The 23,630-nt window shown below is 39.1% G+C and overlaps 2 protein-coding genes across 5 annotated transcripts in view; both read left to right on the top strand.

The window, feature by feature from the left end:
- The first annotated feature begins 1,996 nt into the window (after positions 1-1,996).
- The window catches only part of CHUK (component of inhibitor of nuclear factor kappa B kinase complex), a 39,159-nt gene continuing 17,525 nt past the window's right edge, over positions 1,997-23,630 (top strand). For all 4 annotated transcript variants that reach the window (XR_013959108.1, XM_080642640.1, XM_080642642.1 and 1 more), the window contains exons 1-11: positions 1,997-2,195; positions 9,617-9,711; positions 11,651-11,765; positions 12,975-13,044; positions 13,817-13,905; positions 15,089-15,178; positions 15,318-15,442; positions 15,631-15,738; positions 17,014-17,149; positions 21,035-21,229; positions 22,189-22,291. Coding sequence is in view for 3 of the 4 variants with exons in the window: in XM_080642640.1 (XP_080498766.1) it covers positions 2,091-2,195; positions 9,617-9,711; positions 11,651-11,765; positions 12,975-13,044; positions 13,817-13,905; positions 15,089-15,178; positions 15,318-15,442; positions 15,631-15,738; positions 17,014-17,149; positions 21,035-21,229; positions 22,189-22,291 (1,231 nt within the window). In the remaining variant the exon portion in view is untranslated. The remainder of the gene's footprint in view (positions 2,196-9,616; positions 9,712-11,650; positions 11,766-12,974; positions 13,045-13,816; positions 13,906-15,088; positions 15,179-15,317; positions 15,443-15,630; positions 15,739-17,013; positions 17,150-21,034; positions 21,230-22,188; positions 22,292-23,630) is intronic.
- LOC308234402 (eukaryotic translation initiation factor 1-like) lies at positions 6,221-7,516 on the top strand (the record flags this gene model as incomplete). Its single annotated transcript, XM_080642045.1, has 2 exons — positions 6,221-6,309; positions 6,583-7,516. The coding sequence occupies 2 exons, from the start codon at positions 6,221-6,223 to the stop codon at positions 6,836-6,838; spliced, it is 345 nt and encodes a 114-aa protein (XP_080498171.1). The 3' UTR covers positions 6,839-7,516.

The raw sequence follows: 23,630 nt of genomic DNA on the forward strand, positions 1-23,630 counted from the left end.
AATTTATAGTCTAATTAGGAAGATAAGGAACAGATTTAAGAAGAGTTCTACTTTAGATATGCTGAGTTTTGGTGTGCTGTTGGATAGTTATAAACTCATGGAGATCTAGATTGGTGATAGGGCTTTGGGGCTCATCAGGGTATTGGCCACAAGTGAAATGATGAGAATGGAAGAAAAGAAGATAGAGTGAATACAGTCCTAAGCTGAAGATGACTACCTTGGAAGTAGAGTGACCCAACAAGTATATGGAGGAGCAGAGACAGACTTTACAGGAGAATGCCATATCTTGAAAGCCAGAAGAAAAGGAATTGATCCTATATATTGGGCACTTGTGGCCTAGACACTATTTCATTTAATCCTCACAAAATATCTGTGAGGTAGGTACTATTACCTCCATTTTATGCATGAAAAAAACAGATTGGCCAACTTGAATTTATGGAGCCCATCAATCAGCCCAGGATTTAAAAAAAAAACACCAACCTATGCAATATCCATGTGAATGGGGATGTGCAAAGAGTGAGCTATAGGAAACCAGGTTCCTGCAAAGATCAGGGTCAGTCCAATCATCAGAATCCTCAGGTCCTCAGCATGTCTCCCTGGCTCTTCCAAGTGATAATTAAATATCAGCCACACATATGGAGTTCGGACACTCCAGTGCTAGATATGCTGTACACCTAGCAAATGATAGTACAATCTACACCACAGTCATCAGTCCAGGCTGCCCAGCTCTAAGATAAGTATTCTTAGAGGTGCCATTTGCAATCACCTTCAAGTCTGATACTCCAGCTCCATGGCTACCAAGCACATTTGGGAAATCAGAATTTCCAATACCACACACATGACGGTTGAACTAGAACATGACTCGCTTTCTATCAAGCAGTGCTCAACAATCTGATTGCACTATTCAAGGATTTTGGTGACAAGAGACACATTTGCTCTACCAGACGCAGATTCAGTGCTTTCAAAGCACTGTGGTGCAAACAATGTACCCACCTTTAAACATCTGACATGTTACATCGGGTGTGTCACGAAGTGTTAGTAGGAATTCCAAGTACTGAGTTCAGAGGCCGAGATGTGCAAATGATGGTCCAAGTGTACATGATCTCAAAGGAGACTCAAATGACCTGCTTAACGCAACTGATACATTTCTTCAGAGAATTTGATTCCATGCTGATTGTCATACCTGAAGTGATTAAGGAGATGCCCCAATTATGGGAGTGTATGACCCACTCAAAGCAAAAATGGGGAGCTGGTTCCCCTAAGCTAAAGCAATCCGCCACTGGAAGGACTTCCTTTTGCACCAACAGTATTCCCGAACCTTCTGCATCCTGGATCACGCATGACACAATCCCCACAATGAGAAACTAGGGCACTGGCAAACCCATAACTTGACAGCAAGCTCTGTGAGGCATTTGGGGAAAAGCTACCGAAGTCAGAAGCAACATTCTTTTCTCTGGAACAGCATCACATCCTTGAGTCGTTTGGGTTTACAGGGGCTATCCTGGGACAGTGTATAAAAGTCAAGCAGAAGAGCTGAGCCTGACTAGTCTATGGAAGATGATTAATCATTTAATTTAAAAAAGGCGAACTATGAAGGCTAATGCATCAGTGGGCCTGTTAGCGCAGGATTCTTTCTAGTTCTTCAGATTCCTCAATATTTAAATCATTGAAGCCTTGGCCAGTGCCAGCTCAGCGGGTGACGGGTTGACGAATAGACCGTAGAGGTGTGAAGGTGGAGATGGTGTGAGGTGAGGAGACCGATAAGGACAGACTGGTTTGGAAAATGATTGGAAGGGAACGTACGGCCTGGAGAGATCTTACACTTTTGGAGACTGGAAAAAACAAGTGGGTTCTCTCAGCTAGGAAAATGTCCGGGATACTCACCGGGTGCAAAGCGCCCACCTTTTCTGCCCACCTTCACCCCCGCTGCGTAGCGGCGGCTCCCGGGGAAAACGTGGGCGGGGCTTTCCCTGTGGCAGTTACCGGAAGTGACGCATCGATATCGCGAGAAGAAAGACGCGCGAGCCTCCGCGGCCCGGAACCGGCCTTGGAACAGCGGTAGAATCCGAGGCCGCTCGCCCTCCCGCCCCATGGAGCGGCCCCCAGGGCTGCGGCCGGGCGCGGGCGGGCCCTGGGAGATGCGGGAGCGGCTGGGCACCGGCGGCTTTGGAAACGTCTGCCTGTACCAGCATCGGGTGAGGCGGTGCGCGCGAGGGAGCGGCGGCGGCGGGGGTTTGTTTGAGCGTCCGTGGAATCCCGCGGCTGTCAGTTTGTGAAAGATTGTCGGTGAGACCTTGGGCAGTATTGTGGGCCAGGGAGCGCGCGCGCGCGTGTGTGTGCGCGTGCGTGCGTGTGTGTTTGTGTGTGTGTGTGTGTGTGTGTGTGTGTGAGAGAGAGATTGTGAGCCTGTGTGTGTGTGTGTGTGTGTGTGTGTGTGAGAGAGAGAGAGAGAGAGAGAGAGAGAGAGAGAGAGAGAGAGAGAGTGAGAGAGAGAGAGAGAGAGATTGTGAGCCAGGTGATTGAGGTCCTAGGTTTGCGTGTGTGAGAACTATTAGGGAGAATTCATAGTATAAGTGTCAAGATGAGACAAGGTGTTTACGAGTGTGACAGTGTACTGTGTATGTGTCCCTGTGAATGTAGTGTGTCAGGGTGGGTGAAGCAGATGCACATCAAGAGTGTGCACGAGGGGATGAGAAAATGGGGCTGAAGAGGGGGCTTTCCTGTTGGAATGTGTGTGTACTTGTGTGTGCTTGGAGACCATGTGATGTCAGTGGGGCTGGAGTGGACAATGAAGGTTTCATGGTGGGGCCACAGTTAAGCTTTTGGAAACATAGATAGGCTTTGGAATTGGGAATGGGTTCCAGGTAGGGAACAGTATGAGGAGCCACTGTTGAAAATGATCATGGTTTCACCAGGTAAAGGAGATAGATTGAGAGTGAAATGCTCTAGTCTAGTGGATGGAAGACAGCTAACATCCCACTTGGGAATTTTGCATTGATTTAATAAAAAATGTTTAACCAGTTTAGCAGCAGTTAATAATCATGTTTGACCTTTTGATGCACCTATAAAAACAGAACCATTTTCTCAGAAAAAATGTACAGAGGCACATCCACGCAACTTTATGCATTGCCATTTGAGGAAGTTCATGCTTTAGACATTCACAGACCTTTTTGATGTATAGACCCTGGACTAATGACCCCTGCCATATACCCTTTGTTTGGGCATCTGTAAAATGGTTACAACAACGTATATGAGTCTGTTTGAGAGTTAAATAAGATAATGTGTGTAAAGCTAAGTACAGTATCTGGCCCATGATAAGCCCTTAGATGTTAGCTCCTGCTGCTGCTTTGTTGTTGGTATCATCGTCATCATCATCATTAATTGACATTAAAAAAGGAAATGCCAAGATAAAAGTGGTGTTCTCAGAACATTTTTTGTGTGAAAGGTAATCTGAGTGGAAAAATATATGGCACAAGATGAGCAGTTAAGATATTACTAAAATGCTTGCAATTGGCCTATGAATGGAGAAGTGAATTCAAGAGAACAAATCATGATTGATTGCCTTTTTTTTTTCTTGGAGTCTAATGATTTGTTGTCTTAAGAAATATGGTTGTGGGTAGAGAGCCCTTAATATAGGGTGGGAAGTAGGGGAGATGGGAGTGTACCTGGTAGGAATAGGCGCGTTTGTGTGACAGTTACAATGACATATGTCACTGATAGAACAGAAAATTTTGTGAGATTGGTTTCCAGATAGAGCATAGGAGGAAATCTTGGAGAGGGAGAATGGAAGGTGAGGACTAAGACATTAAGTACTTTGACAGTCAGACAACTAACTAGTAAATTTAGCAATTCTCACCATCAGAGAGGACATAAAGGCACTCAAAGAGAAAAGAGGGGGAAGCCAAGTATTTCCAGTGGATGTTGCCTGTGGCCTTTTTACCAAAGCCTGACCATCAGAAAAAATTGTATGCATGCTGGCATGCTTCGTTGCTGCTTTTCTTGGTCCTTGGCTGAGGGTGGATGAATATATCACTTAAAAAATTAAAAGAAGTACATATATATGACTTAAAGTTTGCCATTTTAACCGTTTTTAAGTGTACAGTTCAGTGGCATTAAGGACATTGTTGTGCAATCATCACCACCATTCATTTTCAGAACTTTTTCATCTTCTGAAACTGAAACTCTGTACCCATTAAACAGTAACTACCCATTTCCTCCTTCCTGGAACCCCTGTTAACCAACATTCTACTTTCTGTCTCTATGGAATTTATCACTTTTTAAATGGGAGAGATTTGAGTCCTCTAAAATCTTAAAATTTTTTCAGGAACTGTCTAGGTGTCCAGAGTGGACTTCCCCCTAAACTGGGGCATTTGACAGCTGGACATGTATTAAAAAGAGAAGAGCCTGGCTGGTTTAGCTCCGCAGTTGAGCATCAACCCAGGAACCAAGAGGCTGCTGGTTTAATTCCTTGGTCATGTCAGGCACATGCCTGGGTTGCCGGCTCCATCCCCTGTGGGGTGTGCAGGAGGCAGCCGATCAATGATGTTTCTCTCTTTTCGATGTTTCTCTCTTTTCGATGTTTCTTATCTCTCTATCCCTCTCCCTTCCTCTCTCTCTAAAAAAAATCAATAAAAATATTTCTTTTAAAAAAGAAGGATAAATACCCTGTCGTAAGACATGGAAGCAGCATCATTGCTTTTCCAAGCCTGACTTACAATTTGCATTTACAACTTTCAAGATCCTTGTGTTTTAGTAGAAGCCACATGTCAGTATTTCATCGACACCTCTTAAATCAATGAGGAAGAGAAAAGGATGTGAGATAGTTTATTTAGCTGATTACTGTGCTAGAGAATGCTGGTGCCCAAGTCAACAAAAACAGTATTTTCTTCCTTCAAGGAGATTTCCAGTCTAGAGGGAATGGTAGACACAGAAACACTTTTAAGTACAATGTGGTTACCTATTAACAATGTAATAATGGGAGAATGGCAAAGTAATCAAAGAACACTTGCTAGGGAATAGGGTAACACTTCTCAAGTGTGTTTGGAAAAACTAATCCCATGAAACGCTTTGAAAAAAGGGTACTATGGTCAAATAGTTGGATAAATGCTGCATATATAATACTAGAGGCCCAGTGCACGAAATTTGTGCACAGGGGCAGGGAGTGTCCCTCAGCCCGGCCTGCACCCTCTCCAATCTGGAATCCCTCTCACAATCCAGGACTGCTGGCTCCTAACCGCTCGCCTGCCTGCCTGCCTGCCTGATTGCCCCTAACCGCTTCTGCCTGCCAGCCTGATCGCCCCCTAACCGCTCCCCTGCTGGCCTGATTGACGCCTGACTGCTCCCCTGCCAGCCCGATCGCCCACAACTGCCCTCCCCTGCCTGCCATCTTGTGGTGGCCATCTTGTGATGATGTGAGGGCAGCCATCTTGTGGCAGCCATATTGTGGCTGCCATCTTGTGACGACATTGCAGTGTCGCGTGAGGATTCCTTCATTTGGAGCATCATAATCCATATTAGCATATTACAAGTTCTGAGAACTATAGTAAAGAAACTAATTTATTTATTTATTTTTTATAGTTTTATTCATTTCAAACATTTTTTTTTATATATTTTATTGATTTTTTACAGAGAGGAAGGGAGAAGGATAGAGAGTTAGAAACATTGATGGGAGAGAAACATCGATCAGCTGCCTCCTGCACACCTCCCACTGGGGATGTGCCTGCAACCAAGGTACATGCCCTTGACTGGAATCGAACCCGGGACCCTTCAGTCTGCAGGCTGACGCTCTATCCACTGAGCCAAACCAGTTACGGCAAGAAACTAATTTAGTATTTTCCATTTTTTATTGTGGTAAAATATAACATTTACCATTTTAACCCTTTTTAAGTGTACAGTTCTGTGGCATTAAATACATTTACATTGTTGTACAACCATCACTATCTGTCTCTGGAATATTCTCATTTTTTTAAAAAGAACTTTTTTTTTAAATTATTTTTGCTGGACATCTGTAAACTTTCCACAGAACATTCTTTGTGAAAAGGTAGAGTGAGGAAGGCCTTTAAGAGTAGGTGAAATAGCCCAGTGACTGAGCCGCCGCCAAGGACTCAGCAGCCTTCCCCTTGAGCCCTCCTCGCTTCCCGACGCTCCATCCCCCCTGCCCGCCTTCTCCCACCGCAGCCTTCCGCAGGTCGTTTCCACTGAGGAAAAGGAATCATATCGTATGTCCACTATCCAGAACCTCCACTCTTTTGACCCCTTTGCTGATGCAAGTAAGGGTGATGATCTGCTTCCCGCTGGCACTGAAGATTATCTTATCTAATAAAGAGGGAATATGCAAATGGTTGTTACACCGTGAAGCGTTAACAACTGACTGCGTAACGACCAGATCATCGATCAGCAGGAGGGTGGGGCAGCGAGCTACAAGTGGGCAGCGGAGAGCTACAGGAGGGGGCAGGGCAGCAAGCTATGAGGGGGGGCGGGGGGAGCTATAGGAGGGCGGGGCATCAGGCGGAGAACTATTGGAGGGCGGCGGCAAGCTACTGGCGAGCTACTGGCGCACGAATTCATGCACAGGGCTACTAGTATCCATATAAGAATTCAACAGAAAAACGGCAGGAAGATCCTTACTACTGTCCCAGGGATCGCTGATGATTATTACGATAAAAAGAAACTAGTGAAGGCCTTTAAGAAGAAATTTGCCTGCAATGGTACTGTCATTGAGCATCCAGAATATGGAGAAGTAATTCAGTGGCAGGGTGACCAGCACAAGAACATATGCCAGTTCCTCGTCGAGATTGGACTGGCTGAGGACGACCAGCTGACGGTTCATGGGTTTTAAGTGCTTTTGGCTCACTGAAGCTTAAGTGAGGATTTCTTTGCAATGAGTAGAATTTCCCTTCTGTTCCTTGTCACAAGTTTAAAAACCTCACCACTTGTATAATGTAACCATTTTGGGTCTGCTTTTAACGTGGACTAGTGTAACTCCTTCATGCAATAAACGGAAAAGCCATGCTGTCTAGTCTTGAAGTTCCTCATTTAAACAGAGGTCAAGCAGTAGGCGCCTGGCAGTGTCCAGCCTGAAACAGCAATACCGGGAGGTTTCAGCCAAGCCCATGTCTGGCCAAAGCTCCTCACCAGAGTTCCCTGCCCTCAGAGAATGAATGTCCCTGCCTGAACAGCCTTTGGTGAAGCTGAGAGGAGAGGGGTCAGGCAGCAGTGACATGTGGACCACTAGAGGGAGCCTTCCGTAGTCAAAGATCTACACCTGGCCAGGTGGATGGAGCTTAGAGCAGCCTGCCACCTTCCCTCCAGTGACGTGTAAGGACTTCGGGCTTGCCACCAAGGTCTTTCTGACCTGACATATCCTAGCTAATTGTTGTCCAAACACCATAATTTGAGGCCAATCTTCTATCAGAGTTAAACTTTTGACAAGGGAACAAATTTCAAACTGAAGTGTCAGTCATGTAGCTAGCTATAGAGCTTGCAACTTACTAGCAACAGCTGCCCAATGCCATGTGAAGTTAAAAAAAAAAAAAAAAGATTTTTGGGGTGTGTTTTTTTTTTCTTCCCTCCTTCAGTTTTAATGTTATGTTATGTATTTAAACCCTTATTTAAATAAAAGTTGTTTTCAGAAACAAAACAAAAAAGAAAGAGTAGGTGAAATGGAAACTGAGGAGTTGAAGGGTCTTACAGAATGAGATCTTTTTGAAATAGCTTCCTGCCTCAGTCATATGAGAATCTGGGTTTAATGTTTATGTTTGTACCAAATTATTTCCATGGTGGTAAAAGCTTACTTGGGACCTAGCTGCAATAAGGTACCTGATTAAAACAAAAGAAAGGTTGAAGGGCATGAGGACTGTGGTTAGGCTAGACTAGTGGTTCCCAACCTTTTTTTGGCCATGCCCTACATAAGCATCTCTAAAATCCTGATGCCCCGCTCCCCATGACATACAATTCTTATTATTCAAAAAGTGAACTCCTGTTCATGTGGAAGAAGCCTAAAAGGCCATTAACTTGATCTAAACAAAGAACATGATGTCCTTGAAAGAGAAAAATAAAAGTACAAAAGGACAGTTGAAGTGCAGAGGAAGAATTCACTAAGAAATTGTTAAAAAAATATGAAGGGATATGAAAAAATAGCAAGTAAAGTTTTAAAACAATAGAGAACTGAAATGCATAAATATGTCACAATATATATTTATATACTGTATGTGAGGCCCCTAAAACAATAAGAAATGCAAAAAATTCACTATTAATAACTCATCCTCAAATTGCCCCCCCCCTTAAAAATCAAATTGCCTCCCTGTGGGGCGTGTGCCCCACGTTGGGAACCACTGGGTTAGACTAGTTTTAGTTCCTTTCTTCTCTCTCCATACATCTATCTTATCTCTAGCTTCTTCCACCCACCTTCCACTCCTCACCCCCATTTAGACTATCCCATACAAGTTATGTCTTGCTTCCTCATCTATATATTTTCTTTCCTCCTGTTTGGTCCCGATTGCTGTTCCTGGGCTGGATTATTTCTGTTGCCAGAATGTGATGAAGTCTGGCTATTTCCTGTAATGCACATTAGGTTCGGTTTAATTTCAGTCTGACTTGGGTAAATTACTAACCATAAGCAAGAGCTGTTAGGTTCATTTTATAAATATGAAACAGAAGTACAGTTATTGGCCCTGGCTGGTTTGGCTCAGTGGATGGAGCGTCGGCCTGCGGACTGAGGGGTCCCAGGTTCGGTTCCGGTCAAGGGCATGTGCCTTAGTTGCGGGCACATCCCCAGCGGGGGGTGTGCAGGAGGCGGCTGATCAATGTTTCTCTCTCATCAATGTGTCTAACTCTATCCCTCTCCCTTCCTCTCTGTAAAAAAACAATAAAATATATATATTTTTAAAAAAGAAGTACAGCTATTGTTAGGATTTTTTATGTCATTTGAAATGCAAAGAAAACAGGAACTAATTTAGATTTTTTTGTATTAGGTTTGGTCATATTAAAACCTGGTATGGAGCCAAAACTGGTTTGGCTCAGTGGATAGAGCGTCGGCCTGTGGACTGAAGGGTCCCGGGTTCGATTCCGGTCAAGGGCATGTACCTTGGTTGCGGGCACATCCCCAGTGGGGAGTGTGCAGGAGGCAGCTGATCGATGTCTCTCTCTCATCGATGTTTCTAGCTCTCTATCCCTCTCCCTTCCTCTCTGTGAAATATCAATAAAATATATTAAAAAAAAAAAAAAAAAAAAAAAACCTGGTATGGAGGCCAGGAAGCCCTGAATTATCCTCTTCATTTAAGTTCTGCTAGAGGCTGGTGCCCTTGTTAGCTGTCTTGACTAAGCTCAAAGAGGGGTTTGATGGGGAGACAGAGTCTTTGTATTTTCTAGCAATATATTATGAGAGTGTTCTGAAGAGACTTATTATAGGATCAACCTCAGTCACTTTGCTTGTATGCTTTGGTTTGTTTGCTCAGTTTTAAAGCATTGGTTCTCATGTTTTACCTAGTAAAAGCATTGATTCAAGAGAGCTAAGCTAAACAATTTTGTTTCCCCAGGTTGGTATTTCTTTGATAGCAAGTAAGTCTGCACAAGAACCTAATTTGTATTATTTTCTGTTCATTTTCTATTTTGGTAGGAACTTGATCTCAAAATAGCAATTAAGTCTTGTCGCCTAGAGCTGAGTACCAAAAACAGAGAACGGTGGTGCCATGAAATCCAGATCATGAAAAAGTAAGTATACTTGACTTATATTTCTTGAGTTCTGCAGCCCAGCCAGAGAACATCATAGAGAAGAAGGCCAGGAATCCATTCTTCATAGGATCTTTTTAGGAGTATATTTTTCATTAAATAGATGTGTTCTATTTCAAATCATAACATCACATTATGAGTAATTTAGTTTAAAAAGTCAGCTAGGTATTATCAGATTCAGCTCTATGAGTACAGAATATGTTTCTTCTGGATCTTGGGCAGTGCTCATCTATTTAACTTTCTAGTTAAATAACAATAACTATTCTCATTTCTTACTTTCACCTAGTTTTGATAAATAGTGTATCTATTGCTTTGTAAAAAATTATCCCAAAACTTAGTAGCTTAAAACAACAAACATTTAGAATTTCACAATTTCTGTGGTTTAGGAATTTGGGGATGACTTAACTGGTAGTTTTAATGCAGATCTTTCCTGAGACATCCCAGAATGTTGAGTGGAGATTTAGTCATCCAAAGGCTTGAGTGGGTCTGGAGTATCCACGTCCAGGCTCATTTACTGTATATGGCTATTGGTTAGAGCAGTGGTCAGCAAACTCGTTAGTCAACAGAGCCAAATATCAACAGTACAACGATTGAAATTTCTTTTGAGAGCCAAATTTTTTAAACTTAACTTTTTCTAATGCCACTTCTTCAAAATAGACTCGCCCAGGCCGTGGTATTTTGTGGAAGAGCCACACTCAAGAGGCCAAAGAGCCGCATGTGGCTCGCGAGCCGCAGTTTGCCGACCATGGGGTTAGGGACATCAGTTTTTCACTATATGGGCTTCTTTATAGGGAAGCTTACATGTCTTCATGACATGGCAGCTAGCTTTCTCCAAAGTGAATGATCTGAGAGAGAGCAAGATGAAAGCTGACATATCTCTTAAGATCTTTCCTCAGAAGTTGTACTCCATCCTTTGTGCCACTTTCTATTTGTTAGACATGAGTCACTAAATACTGCCCACACTCAAGGGGAGGAGAATTAAACTCTTAAAGGGAGAAGTGGACATATTTTAAAACCTTCACGGGTAGTATGCCAGTTACTTCATAAATAATTCTTCTAGTTACCACAACAACCCCTGTATTTAGGTATTATTGCTATTTTATAGATGAGGAAGTTGAAGGTCAAAGAGTCATAAAATTGGTAGGTAAGAGATTCTGGCTTTGAAATAAGTACTTTCAGACTTCGGTATCTGTTCTCAATTGACTTTAATGCTTCTCAAACTCAGAATTGCCAGGAAAGCTTGGTAAAAGGATAAACTTTCAGGTTCTACATGAGAGATTCTGTTTCTTTAGGTCCCTAAGACCTGGGAATCTATTGCAGTTTTGAGATCCACTGCATGATGATGATGATGATGATGATGATGATGATGGCGGCTGGGATGATATATTTTAAGTTAAAAAAAGATGTTAGAAAACAATGTATAGTGTGGTGCAGTATTTATTGAAAAAATATATTTGTGCACAACAGATTAAAATATGGAAGGCAATTTGTCAAAATTTCTATAGTGTTCATCTCTGGGTAATTCTGTGATTATGGGAGAGGCAGTATGGTATATATATAGGCTTTGGAGTTAGACTGCCAGATTTTAATTGTTACTTGACCACCTACTTGCTGTGTGATCTTATGTTACTTAGCCAATTTTTGCTTCAATTTTCTCCTGTGTGATGAGACTATTAATAACTCTACACATAGTAGAATTATATGACAAGTAAGTGAGTTAATGTATATTAAGGTGCTTACTACTTGCCATATAGAAGTATAATTGTAGTAATAGTGACAGTATTTTTATTACTAATTTTTAATTATACAAATGATGCCAACCTTTCTTTCCTCACTGCCCCTCAGTTAACTACCATTTCAAACCCAGTCCCTTTTCATTGGAAAAAAATGTTGATTATAATTTTTTTCTCCTTTTTGTTAGGTTGAACCACTCCAACGTTGTAAAGGCCTGTGATGTTCCCGAGGAACTGAATTTTTTGATCAATGATGTACCTCTTCTAGCAATGGAATACTGTTCTGGAGGAGATCTCCGGAAGGTAGTGTGGATGTTTTGAGATGATGAGATAGTAAATCATGAACTTTAACCGTGTTTGAATCACATTCAATATGATAATCTAGAATAAGGTTCTGAAAACTATGGCCTGTTACCTGTTTTTATGGCTGCTTTTTTATTACAGTGGCAGTGTTGAGTAGTTGTGACAGATACCACTGGCCTTCAAAGCCTAAACTATTTATTGTCTGTCTCTTTACAGAAAATGTTTGCTGACCCTTGATTTAGAACATGCATTCTTTTGTTAGTGTTGGTGTTTCCAGGGTGGGACTATATTCGTGGTGTTAGATTAAAATATCAATGTTTAAGGTGTTTATAAAAAAGTCCTCCCCCTCCCATCATGTGTATTGTAAATAATGTTGCTATAGAACCAGAGGCATGGATACATGGAACAGACTGACAAATGTCAGAGAGGGGGTGGTGGAGGAGAGGACTGGATAAAGGAAGGTGAAGGGATTAGCTAAAGAATATATATGCATAGCCCTTGGACACAGACAGTAGTGTGATGAGGGCTAAGGGAGTAGGGGGCAGAGGCTGGGTGGTGGTGGGCAAAGGGGAGAAAATGGGGGACATCTGCAGTAGTGTCAACAATAGAAAATTTAAATAAAAATAAAGGTGTTTTTTTTTTTCAATTACAGTTTACTTTCAGTATTATTTTATATTGGTTTCAGATGTACAGTATAGTGGTTAGACAATTATATACTTTACAATCCCCTTGATATTTCCAGTATCCAACTGCCATCATGCATAGTTATCACAGTATTATTAACTCTATTCCCTAGGCTTTACTTTACATCCCTGTGACTATTTTATAACTACCAATCTGTACCTCTTAATCCCTTCACTTTCTCCCAGTCCCCCAACACCTCTCCTCAAAAAGTTTTTTCTTTTGTATTGCAAATCTTTCTTTCCCATCTTCTTTTAAATCTGCCACATGGATTTTTTATGTACATATCTGTGAGATTTTTCAAACTTTTCAATTTCAAATACTTTATCTTTACTTGTAAGCCTTGTCATGAAATTTACATGTTCTCTGTGTATATTTGGTAAATTTCCCCCTCTTGTATTTTCTTAATCATGACTTATTTTCTTATCTGAATATTCTCTTAGAGTATAGTGATTAATGTGTCACTGTTACTGCCCAGCAGCATTGGCAGTATACATTTTTAGTCTTTTTTTTTTTAATTTTCTTTAGCTACTCAACAAACCAGAAAATTGTTGCGGACTTAAAGAAAGCCAGATTCTTTCTTTACTGAGTGATATAGGTATGTAATCAATATGAAAATACCATCATGATTTAATGCCACCTTGGTTCATAAAAGACTCTATGTTACTATAAAGCATAGATTTTAGCATCTATAAGAAATTATCAGAAAAATTTAATTATTGTTGATGCTAAATTAAAACTAAGATATTTTGTTATTTTTTTGTTTTGTTTTTGGCTAGGAGTCAGTTTTTGGCTAATAGATGCTCCAGTTGCTGACAAAAATGGTGTTAAATTACCTAATTTAATTTTACTCTTCCTCCTTAATTAACATAGTAATTTCATTTAACAGTGGCATTATGTCTGTTAAATAGGTTCTCAAGTCCTCTTAGGGTGAAATCTCTTTTTAATCAGAATAATTCCTGAAAAATCCCTAAAATAATCAGTACATAGGCCCTTAAAGCAAGCTCAAAAGCCAAGAATATGTTTCCCTATGTATTTCCATTTTGTTTCTTTTCCTGGGTCATGGAGGCTAAAGCTTAGTTGAAAAGGGAGGGAAAGGCTACAAGGATAAGTATAGGATTTTTCTAAATTGCTTTTTCCATTTCTTTTTAATGTTAATTTTCATAAGTTAAATGAACATATATTTCTGTAGTATTTGTTAAGTATTACTGGATTTTCTGTGGAGAAAATATTAACTGCTATAATATTAATTGAGTAGTTATGATGGTCCCTATAAATTTGAGCTTTAGAGAAGTACAAAATGTGATATGATTTTTTTTTTTAATTCAGTGTTTTCTCTTACCTCAAAATACATTTTAAATTTTACTTAGGGTCTGGGATCCGATATTTGCATGAAAACAAAATTATACATCGTGATTTAAAACCTGAAAACATAGTTCTTCAGGATGTTGGTGGAAAGGTAGGTGAAAACTGAAGAAATTTTCCATGACAGTTGAATACAGTATCCTTGTGGTAGTTAGTCTTTGAAGTTTGGTGCCCTTCCATAGCACTCTTACTTTTTCTACACAACCCTCACTATACTGAACTGTGGTTTTGTGTTTAGTTGTTTGTCTCCTCTGCTGCTACAGTAGCTCCATTAGAGAAGGAACTGCACCTGTCTTGTTCACTTCTGTTTTTCCAGCACAGTATCTAGCAGAAATGGTAGGCAGTGAGTAAATAATTTATTAATCCTTACAAGGCACACTAAAAACACACACACATGCATCCTGGGTCTGCATTACTTAAAGAAAAAAAAAAAAGCACATTTACTTAAGTATGTGTTTTATATATTTTTTAAAAACTCATTCTCCTAAGTTCTATATTTAATTAAAAATCAAAACTTGATTTCTCAGATTCTTAAATGAGTCATCTTGAGAGGAACCAAAAATTGTGAATTGATTCCTGAAATACTTGTTTTTATCAGAATAATTTGAGCAGTTTGTTTGCTGTTAGCACTGAAGTTCCATCCCAGTAAAGATATAAAGCCAAGACTCTAAACTTTGAATTGGATTGTGTGGTCTTGTAGTTAGTTAAGATGGCGGTCAGCTGGAAGTGATGAAACCTCGATGATGCTTCTTCCCTTAGGAGGCTTTCATGTGTGCTTGGCACCAACTATCTCTCCCTTCTTTTGAATCCAAAGACTTCAGCATGTTTTTGAGGTTAGATGGGTATGTACTCACACTGATTCACTCTAAGATGGTATGCTGCTGCTTCCTTTGGAAGTCACCTTTACCTTTGCCTTTCAGTATAATGGATCAAGTTTATTTTGAATATACCAAAATAAAAATTGATAGCCAATCTATATTTAGTTTTTACCATGTACAGACACTGTGTTAAATTATTTTGGGGGGCTGTTTCTTTGAATCCTAATAACAGTTCTGTGAAGTAGGGATTGTTAGTAATATTATATAGGAAATCAAGAGAAGTTTAAGTAACCTGATCAAGATCATAAGGCTAGTTAAGTGGTGGAGCTCAGGCCTGAATCACATTTGTGTTATTCCAGAGCTCAAGCTCTTCACCATCACCCTCTCCAGAAGCTTATCAGGACATTGTTGCCTTTCCATTTCAAATTTCTCAACCATTTAATGCTTATTATTTTGTAGATTATACATAAAATAATTGATCTGGGATATGCCAAAGATGTTGATCAAGGAAGTCTATGTACATCTTTTGTGGGAACATTGCAGTATTTGGTAAGACATGTATTGTTTCTTTGAATTTAAGTGTTCCAAATTCTCTTATTTATGAAGGTCATAAATATACATAGTAGTTCAAAAATAAAGTACCATTTTCTTACAGTATGACATTTAAAGCATTTCTTTTCTTTTTAAGGCCCCAGAGCTCTTTGAGAATAAACCTTATACAGCTACTGTTGATTATTGGAGCTTTGGGACCATGGTGTTTGAGTGTATTGCTGGATATAGGCCTTTTTTACATCATCTGCAGCCATTTACTTGGTAAGAAATGGAAGAGTACTTCAGTGTGCTTAATGTGAATGAAAATTTTCAGTAACCTGCTTTTTTCTCCTCTCTTTAAGTGGTATAATTTCCTTTTAAATACATAATTGAATAAAATTAAATGGCAAAAATCTTAGAGTTTTTTTGTGAGTCAGGTTGTCTACTGAGGTAGCTTTTGTTTTTTATAGGCATGAGAAGATTAAGAAGAAGGATCCAAAATGTATATTTGCATGTGAAGAGATGACAGGAGAAGTTCGGTTTAGTAGTCATTTACCTCAACCAAATAGCCTTTGTAGGTAAGTATATTTCAGTTTACCTCAGTTTCTTCAGGGTTGTAAAAGGGCAGTAGAGTTGTCTGTTTCAAGTATTATCATCCAGTAGAATTTTCTGCTATGATGGAAATGTTTTATATTTGCTGACCACATTAGGTTCTTGAGCACTGAAAGGTGAGTGGTATGATTGAAGAACTGAATTTTAAATTTTATTTAATTTTAATTAACTTCAGTGTAAATGCAAATAGCCACTTGTGACTAGTGGCTCCCATATTGGACAGCACAAGTCTAGTGGAAACAATAACTGCTGCCATTCAATTGATTGGCTTAGGTGCTAAGAAGACCCTTGGGATACTGAAGTAAATGTGTTCCTTGGAGAATGGAACTGGGCTTGCCTCTGGAGTTGCCAGCAACTAACTTACATATGTGGGTTTTGGGTTGTTGTTTTTTCTTAGAGAGAGAGAGAGAAAGGGAGAGAAAAAAAACATTGATGTGAGAGAGAAACATTCAGTTGCCTCCCACATGCACCCTGACTGGGGATTGAACCTGCAATTTGGATATGTGCCCTGACCAGGAATTAAACCTGGACGGGACAACATTCCAACCAACTGAGCCACAATGTCCAGGCTGGGTTGATTTTTTATGGAAAAAGTTTGTCCCTTATCATTTCATGAATTATTTATTTTTATTATTATTTTTACCCAAGGATATTTTTTCCATTGATTTTCAGAGTGGAAGGGAGGGAGAGAGGGGAGACGGGAGGGAGCGAGAGGGGGTAGGGAGAAAGAAGAGAGAGAAACATTGATGTGAGAGAGACACATCAATTGGTTGCCTTCGCAAATGTCCTGAATGGAGCCAGGAAGAACCTGCAACCCAGGTATGTGCCCTTGACTAGGAATCGAACCCGCGACCCTCTGGTGCATGGGCCAGCGCTTTCATCATTGAGCCACGCCAGCCAGGGCTATTTTTATTTGTTTATTTTTTAGCCTCACCAAAGGACATGAGAGAGAGAAACATCGATCAGTTGCCTTCTGCACGCATCCCAACCAGGGATTGAACCCACAACCCAGGCATGTGCCCTGATCAGGAATTGAATTGGCAACCTTTTGGTGCCCAGGATGATGTTCAACCAACTGACCCACTCTGGCTGGGCCATTTCATGAATTATTTGAAAGTAAGATACAAAATGGTACAGACAAGTAATGAGAAAGGAAATAGACAACCTATAAAATTACCTTTTTTACAGTATTAAAGTAATATTGGAACAAGGATTTTCACCCATTTCTGTATGTTTTCTAGTTTAATAGTAGAACCCATGGAAAATTGGCTACAGTTGATGCTGAATTGGGATCCTCAGCAGCGAGGAGGACCTATTGATCTAACTTTGAAGCAGCCAAGATGTTTTGTATTAATGGATCACATTCTGAATTTGAAGGTTAGTTTCTTATGAATGGGGTCTATTTCAGAAGACTTGCATTGAAGTTAACAAGTATATTTGGAAAATTAGTATTAAATATATTTTAATAGTCTTTTCCTGATGCTTATTTGAAAAAGAAAATTATTTTTTTTAGAGTGGATGTGTTTTTATTTTTTTAGTAAGCCTTCTCAGTTTTACTTTTTTTTTTTTTTTTTAAATATATTTTATTGATATTTCACAGAGGAAGGGAGAGGGATAGAGAGCCAGAAACATCGATGAGAGAGAAACATCGATCAGCTGCCTCCTGCACACCTCCCACTGGGGATGTGCCCGCAACCAAGGTACACGCCCTTGACCGGAATCGAACCCGGGACGCTTCAGTCCGCAGGCCGACGCTCTATCCACTGAGCCAAACCGGTTTCGGCTCAGTTTTACTTTTAAGTGGTCTTTGCTTTAAAGCATCTTTTGGATTGTTCCCCTTCCTCAGATTGGTGCCTCATTCATTTAGGTCTGGATTCGGTTTGGTGAGAAAGGTTTCTACCTGCTTTACATGCCTCTATAGTCCTACCCATTTTATAATCCATGCAGCATGAACTGCCCATCTCATCTTCTAAAAATGCGTTTTTATTTCCCTGTCCAAGAAACCAACATAGATCTTCCTTGCTTACTAAGTCACGTCTAAGCTGATCTGCCTTGGTCTCGGGGGCTTTCCTATTGCAGGTCCACCCCAACCAAGTTCTTGCCTCATACCTGCTTCTCTTACCCTTTATTTCACTCAGGACCAGCTTGTGACTGCTTCTCATGCCATCAAGCTCCTCTTTCATGTTTGTGCTTGAATAGATACTATCCTCTGCCCAGAATGATCTCTATCTCTGTGTATCTCCTTACCTACACTGGTACATATTCAACTCTCCTTTTTTCTTAATGATCTCTGCCACAGTTTGTCATTTAGTCATATTTACTATATTTTCTACTTGTTTTTCATCTTCCACTTATTCCTCTCCTTGTAGATTGCCCTCTTCCTCAATGCTGGGATAGTTTTTACTATTTTTATTAACAATTGCCCAGTCTACCACTATGCCATCCCTTCCCTGGAATTCTATATAAAGCAGGCCTGTAACAGGTTCTCAGTAAATCTTCATTGATATGAATGAGAGGTTCTTTTATGCTGTTTACCCAGAAACAACTCTCATCTGCAATCTGCAGTCTTTCCGTGGAAATCATATATTAATGCCATTTGTGACTTACATTGAAAAGATATCTGGCTTTTTGATTTGGTTTTCTTCTATTGTGTCAAGGAATAAATCACCTCTCAATGTGTTAGCCAACTAGGACTTGGTGATACCTTTTAGTTCTCTTATCTCCAGTAAATTTTGTTTTTTATCTCAAGCTTTTTTCAGACTTGTCATGGTAATTGTAACATTATTTCTACTTTGAAGGGATCTGTGGTCATCTGCTTGTGTAGAGTGTGGGAAAAGAGTCCTCCCTAGGTGTTTGTGGTCTATAGACTTTAGTTCAATTTGTAGCATTACTATGTACCTATCTGTGAATCTAGGCAATTATTTGTTTGTTTGTTTATAGCTCAGATTCAGTAATAGCTTCTTTAAATGTTATTGTGAGGTTGTTTAGTATAAAGTATGCGTAGGGTACTATTCAAGTAGTTCAGGGATGTTTCCTATACAGGAATTTTGAAGGATAAGTAAGAGTTCATCAGAGGAAATGGGCAGGGGGAAAGATTAACAACTCAGTTGGAAACTTGAGTTGTCTTACTGTTCCTTCTCCTTCAATCTACATATTCAATTATTTTGTCAGATTTCTCTTTTGAATGTTTTAACAATTCTGAACTTGTCAAGATTCTTAATTTAGAAAGTTTTTCATAGTTCCTTTTTGCTTATTGAATGAAGTCCAAATCCTAACATTGGTATTCAGAATCTATGTTGATCTCATTTCATCCTACACTTCCAGCCTTATCTCATATTAGGCCCTATGCCAGCACTGTTTTAAGTACCTTTGAACTGGATTATTTATATTCTCTGATTACGTTCATCCCTTTCTACCTCTCTGCCTACCTTGTTTTCAAAAAACATAGAGAATATGAGCATAATCAGAGAGGTTTCTTTCAGTTTTTTTCTCATTCTAATCTTCCTTTTCAAAGTTTAGATCAAATAGTGCCTCTTTTATAAAAACAACCCTTTAAGTAATCTCCTTTGGGATTTGCAAAATACCTTATTATGTAGCACCTATTGCATTTTGCCTTGTATTTTAGTTCTCTTAATCTTTCTAATACTTCTTTTTTACTATTATCCTATGGAGGACAAGGATCATAATTATTCAATTTGCATACCCACTGTCACTACAACACAGTTAATAGTATGTACCATAGTAGTTACTCATTAAATGTTTGAGTGAACAAAAGGATAAATTTAAGTTATATTTTCTTTTTCTTTTTTTGCCCCCTTCTGTCTCAGCTTTGGTAGTAGGATGCTATGATCACTTACCCTAGTGTTAGACATATATCCTTTATAAAGGTAAATGTTCACTGTAGGGTTTTCACACTTGTATTGTATATCCATGTCAATTTTGAAGGTTCCCTTCTCTTCCCTTTTCTACCTTTTTTAAACATAAAGGGTTATTATATATTAAAGGGAAGTTAATGCTTTACCTATGTAATAAGCATTTCCAGCAGGTATAATTTTAATCATTTGTATACGGGGGTGGGCAAAAATAAGTTTACAATTGTGAGTACGTGAAACAGAGTTTATTCTTGTAATATTATTTCCTTATTAATTATTATACTTCTAATTATTGTTATTATTATTAACCCTTTTTCCCACCCCTGTACATTGTCAATGTAAAGCATTGGAGAAACAAAGCTATTACTCTATAGCTTATCTAAGGACAGTGGGAGGAAGAGGATTTAAAATCATGTTGTTCAAAAAACTGACCACTAGCTCTGTAGCCTCTAACTCTTGGTTATCTCACCTAACTCAGTTTCACACTTAGTTGGCCTGTATTAGGCTACCCCTACTTTCAGTGAGTCTTTAGGTAAGAGTATTTTCTTATCTAACTTTGGTCCCTTTAAGATAGATCACTGCTATGGGATTTGGTTTTCTTATCCTATATGATAAAAGCCTAATATGCTAAGTGTCTGACCATTCATTCAACCAGTCACTATGATGCGCACTGACCACCAGGGGGCAGACGGTCCGACCAGTAAGTTAGCTTGCTGCTGGGGTCTGGCCAATTGGAACTGGGCGAGATGACACTCCCTGAACAAATCCGTGCACCGGGTCTCTAGTCTGAAAAATAAGACTAATAATACTTCTTCCTGTTTAAAGAGAGGCCTATCTCTTCTATCATAATTATTTCTTGAGACAATGTAAGGTAGTCAGTTATCAGCTGTGTGATCCCTCAGAGTTCTGGTGTTTTTTTTTCCTGCCAAAATGGAGATTAGAAGATTTAATTCATGGTGTTATATTAAATATAACTTAGCTAATTAAGGGGATGTTATGTTAAGCATAAAGCACTTAACTCTGTGGTTGGCATCTATTAGGTACTTCATAAATGGGAATGTTTCCTTCCAGGTCTCTGATATGTTTCTCAGAATAAGTAAGTGTTGCCTTTTTAAATTGGGCTTTTTGTGCATTCCTAGGACTTTGTACATCCCTAGAACTTTGAAATTTTATTCCTTGGAACTAACATTTGTTGTAGTAGAAAAGTAAATTCTTGAGTTTTCACATGTCATTTTATAATTATAGAAGGGGATTACACTTTGGAAAATGATTGAACCTTGTGTAGAACAAAGATAATGCCTTTTGCTCATATTCCCTTTATTATCTTGGCACTGAATTTTTTATGTAGCAGGTGGTTAATAATCATTTTTCTTTCTTCTTATATATACAGATAGTACACATCCTAAATATGACTTCTGCAAAGATAATTTCTTTTCTGTTACCACCTGATGAAAGTCTTCATTCACTGCAGTCTCGTATTGAGCGTGAAACTGGAATAAATACTGCTTCTCAAGAGCTTCTTTCAGAGACGGGAATTTCTCTTGATCCACGGAAACCAGCCTCTCAATGTGTTCTAGATGGAGTAGTAAGAAAATTCTAATATATCTAAAATTCTAATATAAGAAATCTGTTTGCATAGAGGGATTGCATGCCCTGCATTTTTGGATGTGTATTTGAAATCCTTTGGGGGGTTATGCACATTTCATAATTCTTTTACTTTTATCCCATTCATTTCTCTTACTGCTTTGCAAGGTGAACAAGATAAAAGTGAAACATTTGGTATTATGAACGTGCTATGACTTTTTGTTTGGTGCTAACTCTCTCCTCCCTCTTTTTTTCCCCTTTTTGTAATTGAAACTTATAATCTTAAAATTATACCAGCAGTCTTGTAGGTCCTGCCAGAGGGTAGGTGGATGGTAAAATATGATTGTAGTCATGACTCTTTTTTCATTTTATTTGACTTTATTGAGGCATATTTAAATATTATATAACTTACCCATTTCAAGTGTGTAATTTAGTTTTTTTTGGTTTTTGTTTTAGCACATTTACTTAATTGTGTAGCCATCACTATGAATCAGCCTTAAAACACTTCCATCTCAGTAAGATTCTTCATGTCCATTAACTGTTAATCTCCATTCTGCCCACCCAAGGCAATCACTAATTTACTTTATATATCTATAGATTTGCCTTTTCTGAACATTTCCCATAAATGGACCATACAACCTGTAGTCTCTTGTGTCAGGCTTTTTGAGGTTCATTCTTGTCATAGTATGAATCTGTACTTCCTTCCTATGACTGAATGATGTTCCTATTACATAGGTGTATGTTGTTACGACTTTTTTTGCTTTTGTCCTTTTGGATCTGGTGATTGTTTTCACTTTAACCCATACTAAAGTTATTTATTTTTCCTAAACAAAAGTTTAGACCTTAAATCTGTAAAATGTATGCTAATGAACATTGACTTTGTTCATTTGCATTTCACTGGTACTTGGAGAACCTGTGATTATCAAGTGTCTTTTAAAAAATGGTTTCTTTGTTTTTCAGAGAGGCTGTGATAGCTATATGGTTTATTTGTTTGATAAAAGTAAAACCGTATATGAAGGACCATTTGCTTCCAGAAGTTTATCTGACTGTGTAAATTATATTGGTAAGTCTAGTCCATTTACTGACTGAGATTTAAACCTGAAATGTTATCGTTTTGATTGAACATGATTAGTAGAAATGGTTTTTGGTGTTTTTGTTTTGTATCTCATACTTTAGCTTACTATTTATGGTGAAAAATTTCTATAGTTTGGAATGTGAAAAGGTAGGTTTTAAATCACCACCAGATCCCTCCTTTGGGAAAAGACTTAATAGCCCTCTCACAGATGAATGAATCTCCATTATTCATTAAGCCTACTTTTTAATTTATTTTTCATTATTTAAGCATGTTCAAATATTTCATTTTATTCTGTGAATACTGCTTAATGTTCAATTTTTTTCATTTATTCTGTGAGAATTATTCTTTTCTTTTGAAGAAGATAGCTGTCAGTTTCTATCTACCCCAAACTAAAATCAAGCACAAAATTGCAAAATTAAGAACAAAGTTGTGCATAAGGGCTAAAATTATTTAATCTTTCTTCTGTTACCTTTTAATTAGTTTTTAAAGGACAAATTTACAGAAAAACATGATCAGATAGTAATACAGAGTTCTCATGTTATCCCTCTCCCCATTTGTAACATCTTACATTAGTGTTACAATAAATGAGCCAATATTTATTATTAAGTCCATTCTTTATTCAGATTTCCTTAGTTTTTATCTGGTGTCCTTTATCTGTTCTAGGATCTCATCCAGGATACCACATTGCATTTAGTTGTCATTCTCCTTAGGTTTTTCTTGGCTGTGACAGTTTCTCAGACTTCCCCTGTTTTTATGACTTTGACTGTTTTAAGGACTACTGGTCAAGTATTTTGTAGGATGCCCCTCTGTTGCAATTTGTCTAATTTTTCCCCCCCTCATGATTAGACTAAGATTATGGGTTTTTGAGAGAAAGATCACAGAAGTACCATTCTTATCTATAATAATAAAAGCGTAATATGCTAAGTAGACCGGACAACCTTCCAGACAAAGCCAGAGCTGCGATGGAATCCCGGGTCCCGGGTGCCTGCCGGCGGCCAGAGGGAAGCCTGGGTCTCGGGTGCCGGAGGGAAGCCAGTGCCAGCAGCTGGGGAAAGGAAGTCCTACTCTTGCATGAATTTCATGCATCAGGTCTCTAGTCACATTATATAAAGGGTACATACCATCAACATTATGTATGACTGTTGTGTTCCTTGATCACTTGGCTAAAGTAGTGTTCGTCAGGATTTTCCACTGTGTAGTTTAGTCTCCCCCGGCCCCCCTGCCAATGCAGCACTCTTTGGAAGGAAGTCACTATGCAGAACCCACATTTAAGGAGTGGGAAATTATACTCCCCTTCCTTTAAGGTAGGACATCTACATAATTTATT

Source organism: Plecotus auritus (assembly GCF_963455305.1).
Source record: "Plecotus auritus genome assembly, chromosome: 9".
NCBI classification, from domain to species: Eukaryota; Metazoa; Chordata; class Mammalia; order Chiroptera; family Vespertilionidae; genus Plecotus; species Plecotus auritus.